Raw genomic sequence first — 6,000 nt, 5'->3', positions numbered from 1 at the left:
GGTCAGTCATAAAATTGGTTAATCATATTGGCCCAGAGTATCATGACAAAGTCTTAGCCATCCAACAGTGAAGGCACATAGAAAGGATTAATAGGAGCCAGAGCAGGCTAAAACAGGGTAATTGTTCACAGCTAAAGAAGTGTGAGCCGTTTCTTTCTCTCTCTCCCTTTGTCTCTCTCTCTCTCTTTCTCTCTCTCTCTCGCTCTCTGAAACTGTGTTTAGTTGCCATACATGTCTAATTCAGGGTAATAAGGCACTTGGGTTTGGAGCTTGTAAAACAAATACCCTGCGGTTACCTTGTACTACAGCCTCACTGATGGCAATTACATGAGCGTGTATGGAAAGTGTAATGCCTGCTCGCTGCGTGTGAATGGAGCACAGTGTGGATGCTCTTTGACTGTGTCCTCAAACATGGCGGCCTGTCTCGACATGACCATACATTGGTTTTCACTGAGAAAACAGCTAAATTGTGTGTGCACATATTTGCTGTTGTGGAAGTAGGCCGAGGACAGGGCCAAATGGCTTCCTACACAAGCTGACGTAGCACGGCATGCGCCAACAGACAGACAGACAGACAGACAGACAGACAGACAGACAGACACACACACACACACACACACACACACACACACACACACACACACACACACACACACACATAAACAGGCATATCCAAGTGTGAACATGCATACATCATCGGCCAAACACAAGACATGCCCATGTGTACATAAAACAACAGCTGACACACGAAACAGATCGTCCGATTGCGCTCGCTCAATGAAAATCGTAATGTTCTTCCTGTCCGGAATACAAACGTCTGTCTATACGCTGGCAGGGGAAGAGAAAGCGTGGCTGCCTCTCCTAAAATAAAGCAGATATTTAGCTTGGCACGGGCTGGCTCCGGCCTGGGATGGGAATGAGATTATGAGAGCGCTACTGGATAAAGCCCATAAATAACTGCAGTGTGCGGCGGGCGCAGCCGAGCACACAGCAGCCTGGGAAGGGCCCGCGATACACACACACACACACACACACACGCACGCACACAGGCATCCTGTTCAACACAAATACATGCACAATACGCAGACAGACACACACACACACACACACACACACACGCACGCACACACACACACACGCACGCACACATGCATCCTGTTTAACACAAATACATGCACAATACGCAGACAGACAGACACACACACACACACACACACACTCTCTCCCTCACACACGCACACATGTATCCTGTTCAACACAAATACATGCACAATACGCAGACAGACACACACACACACACACACACACACACACACACACACACACACACACACACACTCTCTCTCTCTCTCACACACAAGCACACATGCATTCTGTTCAACACAAATACATGCACAGTAAGCAGACAGACAGACAGACACACACACACACTCATAAGTACACTGTTCGGCACAGACTCATGAGTCATGGCAATCAGAATGTGACCTTCCGCTTTAGACATACTGAGAGCCCAAGCATACAAACACACACACACACACACACACACACACACACACAAACACACAAACACACACAAACACACACACACACAGACACACACACACACATAGAGACACACACACACACACACACACTCACACACACAGAGACACACACACTCACACACACAGACATACATCACAGGAAACCACCTAACAGCAGTAATTATCGTACGCTCTTTAAAAACAGCCTTATCTGAAATTAGTCCCTTTACAGAACACATATGGTTGACTCTCTGCATGTGTCCGTTTGAAAAGCAGCGCACGCTTTCTTGAGGGGCATTTACATCCAATACTCTCTGTTTTGGCAAACCTAAATATATCTACCTGCGGCTGAACTCCGTATGAATGTTTTCCTTCTGGAGATTTAGGGCTGCCCTACGAATGATCCTATTAAGAGCCAAATTAAATCTAAACACCAACCCATTCACTCATCGACCCTTATATGGTTTATAATAACATTTAATGCACACGCTATATAGGCAAGAGGTGACTTTATGCTTGAGCGAGAAAGAGAAAAAAACCTTAGTTCGGGAGAGCATTTCTAGTGAATAGATGAACAAAAGAGGAGAGGAAGACGGAGAAAGAGTGGAAGGGAAAACCAGGATGAGGAGGAAGATGGAGCCGACGAACAAGAAGGCAAAGAAAGAGAAAGAACGGGGAAGGAGGAGGGAGGGAGAGAGGGAGGGAGGGAGAATGAAATGCACCTTTTGGAAGCAGCCCTGCACTAAAACCGCTGTTGGGTCTCAATCATTTGGAGACTGAAATTAAGGCCAGCTTTCAGAAATGGACTCACTTTCATTCCCTGCTGTTGCTAGCGGTTACCTATGGCCTGGAATGTGTGGCGGTGGAGTCCGCATAGTGACGGGGCTACGCAGCAGCATGCGCCACTCATTGCGTCATGTGATTGCCCCATCCGTATCTACGGACACGTCAAAATAAACTGACCGCTAACGAGCATGTGTGTGTGTGTGTGTGTGTGTGTGTCTGTGTGTGTGTGTGAGCTGTCGCTTAATCAGGCTACTAAGGCAGGCCAAGGCTGTCTGGGTCACTGCAGGCTTCTCTCCTCTTTCCCTCTTCCGCACTCATTCCCCCTCTTTCTCTCTCTCTCTCTTACTCTCTCTTCATCTCTCTGTCTGACACATTAATATTCACCATATGCCCTGTCAGACCTTTCAGTGCAACACTTCTTTATGCTCCGCAGATTGGCCAAACAGCACACACAGCTGCTGCTCCCAGAAAGTACACATGTGTGTGCTTCCACACACACTATTATCAGCGATGGAAAAACAAATACTGCAACGCAGTATTGGTAAATACATTCCCTTAATTGCACCTCATTGGTCTGAAACCAAATTGGCTTAAATTGCTTAATTTTCATGCTTTTCTCAACAGCACTCAGAGAGAGAGAGAGAGAGAGAGAGAGAGAGAGGGAGAGTGAGAACAGTGATCTAAAACACTGTCATTAACACAAACTGAGGAGGGTCTCTGATATGAATTATATATATAAATATATATATAAAGAGAGCGAGAGAGAGAGAGAGCAGTGATCTAAAACACTGTCATTTACACATACTGAGGAGGATCTCTGATATGAATGAGAGAGAGAGAGAGAGAGAGAGAGAGAGAGAGAGAGAGAGAGAGAGAGAGAGTGAGAGCGAGCAGTGATCTAAAACACTGTCATTAACACATACTGAGGAGGGTCTCTGATATGCACTATAGAGAAGCAGCTACATGAATGGTACAGTTTCCAGCCCAGAGGAATGTCGGCTGTTCGTGTTTCGTTGGGAGCGCAGCTCGACCTGCCCTGTTCTCTGACACAGGAAATAGAGAGAGGTCAGAGGGCAACTCAGAGGAGAGCCAGGAGACCGTGCCAGCAGCACACCACGGCTGTGGACGGCAGGGCCAAGTGTGTAGTTCCTGTGAATGTGTAAAGCTCTGCTAAGACTGAAGCTGTCTGAGGAGTAGTGGTCCCTCTGCATCAGCTCTCTGGTTTAACTGTGCGTCTCTCTGACCTCTCAGACTGACCTCTCCTTCAGACTGCAATGTGTGCACACAGTACTTGTAGGTGTAATTACAGTAAAATGTTCTTGGATCCTAGTTAAATCTGACTGGCTTTTGGATCTGGCAATACTTCTAGAACATTTCAGTCAAGGACGGTATGTGTATTTGCGCGTGTGAGTGTGTGTGTGTGTGAGTGTGTGTGTGTGTGTGTGTGTGCGCATGTTAATGTGTGTACCTTGAGGTATTTGACCAGTTTCTGGATCTGCCAATACTCTGATGGCAGGTCAGTGTTGCTCTCTGGTCTTCTCTCCGGCTGCTCCTCATCTTCATCGCTCTCTGACGAACTCTCACTGAATTCATCCACCGCAACCTTACTGAAAACACACACAAACACACACACACACACACACGCACACAAACACACACACACACACACACACACACACACACATGTTCACAGACACAGACACACAAACACATGCATGCATACAGACACACACACACACACACACAAATCCATAAAAACAACAGAACAGGTGAATGTCTCATGTGTAACACACTGATATGCACCATGAAATAGAGCAGGTGATACAGTCAAGTACTCAAGGGGACACAGTAAGTACTGAAGAGGAGAGGGGAACCAAAGAGAAAAGGAAGTAGTAGAGTAGAGTAGAAGGGAAGGAGGAGGAGAAACAGAGAAAGAAAGTAAGAGAAGGAGAAAGGAGCAGAGGGGCTACGGAGAGAGGAGAGCACAGAAAAGGAGAAGAGGGATGAGAAGAGCACAGAAAAGGAGAAGAGGGACGAGGAGAGTGGGGGAAAGAGGAGAGAGGAGAGCACAGAAAAGGAGAAGAGAGGAGAGCACAGAAAAGGAGAAGAGAGGAGAGCACAGAAAAGGAGAAGAGAGGAGAGCACAGAAAAGGAGAAGAGAGGAGAGCACAGAAAAGAAGAAGAGAGGAGAGGAGAGTGAGGGAAAGAGGAGAGCAGCGGACGGCTGGAGGGGCCATCATAGCCCCAAGAGGGCCCCAGCCGTATAAGCCTCTCCACGCAAACACAAACGCAGATGGCTGTTAAAGCCGGTTGGGCCACTCCAATAACTGTGTCACGAAAACTGTGCACTGTGGAGCAGTGAAACCCAGCACACACACAGATGGGGCCGTGGGGACACACTCCCACACACACACACACACACACACACACACACACACACACACACACACACACACACACACACACACACACACACACACACACACACACTCGCACACAGATAGCATTTCCAGGGGACAGCTCCATGGTGAGCAGGGCCAGGATGACACGGAGAGCGAGCCATGGTAAACACTAAAGAGAGGTGCTAATGACGCCACTGAGGCGCCTTAAAGGGAGTGTGTGAGGCTGTTGATGAGCAACAGGATGAGAATGCGTGTGTAGGCATGGGTGTGTGAGTAAGACTGTTTGTGTGTATGTGTGTGTGTGTGCGTGCGTGCCTGCGTGCGTGCGTGCGTGCGTGCGTGCGTGCGTGCGTGCGTGCGTGCGTGCGTGTGTGTGTGTGTGTGTTCCGTGTATATGTGTTTGAGAGGTTAAGCATGTGTGAGCTTGCATGTGTGTCCGGGGGACCGGTCCTCCAAATGTGCATGTCGACCTGCGTGTCTGCGTGTGTGTCTGCATGTGTGTGGTCTTGTTTGTTTGCTTGCTATAAAAGCTCCTCTGTGTCATAAACTGTGAGAGAAACTTGTAGTGTTACTGTACGTCGACTGGTGGAGCGTGGCGCTAGTGCAGTCAGCGTCATGGGTCTGTCTCTCCATGGAAGCACAAACACAGATCTAAATCTATATCTTCACGTAAGTTGCCTGGGATAAAAAGCGTCTGCTGAGTAAATAAATGTAAATGCCATTTCCAACAGAGTGCGACCGTCTGGGAAGAGGCAATGGAAGACCGGTGGCTTGAGTAGCACCCGGTAACATCACAGGGAGTCTGTGTACACTGGCAGGCGCGCTTATGGGGGACAGCTGGAGATCACTCTGGGCCCGGCCAACCAGCAAGAGGAGGGAGGTGGAGGGGGGAGGTGGAGGGGGAGGATGAGGAGGTGGGGATGGAGCGTCCGTCACAGCCCGCAGCAGCGCTAGCACTAGCGCCAGCGGATCCTATAAAAACTCATTATCAACTCTTCCAGAGACACCAGCGCCACAGGAGCACACGGCCCGGGCCAAGTCTCCGCTGCATGGGCCGGCCTGCCGCAGCTGAGACACAGAGAGAGAGAGCACACGGCCTGCAGTCCACTCCAGCGAGCTCACAGGCACGTGGAGCTCAGAGACGAAGAGAGGCTCACTAGCCACTGTGTCTGAAATGGAAGGCTGGCTTTCTGTTAGGCATAAGGGTTAGGGATTAAGGGACAGGTGTCGGTAGTAGAGGTAGTCTGTCCTCTTTCTGTGTTCCTACGTATGTCGCCTAATCTTTATTA

The 6,000-nt window shown here is 48.9% G+C and overlaps 1 protein-coding gene across 1 annotated transcript in view; it reads right to left on the bottom strand.

Moving 5' to 3' along the window:
- The window catches only part of odad2 (outer dynein arm docking complex subunit 2), a gene marked incomplete at its 5' end in the record, with an annotated part of 71,667 nt that overhangs the window by 53,529 nt on the left and 12,138 nt on the right, over positions 1 to 6,000 (bottom strand). Inside the window, one exon of the mRNA XM_080854944.1 lies at positions 3,778 to 3,916. Coding sequence (XP_080711070.1) covers positions 3,778 to 3,916 — 139 coding nt within the window. The remainder of the gene's footprint in view (positions 1 to 3,777; positions 3,917 to 6,000) is intronic.

This window comes from Sprattus sprattus (genome assembly GCF_963457725.1).
Source record: "Sprattus sprattus genome assembly, chromosome: 17".
Taxonomy (NCBI): Eukaryota; Metazoa; Chordata; class Actinopteri; order Clupeiformes; family Clupeidae; genus Sprattus; species Sprattus sprattus.
The sequence above is the reverse complement of the archived record's forward strand: the minus strand, read 5'-3'. Positions and strand labels throughout refer to the sequence as shown.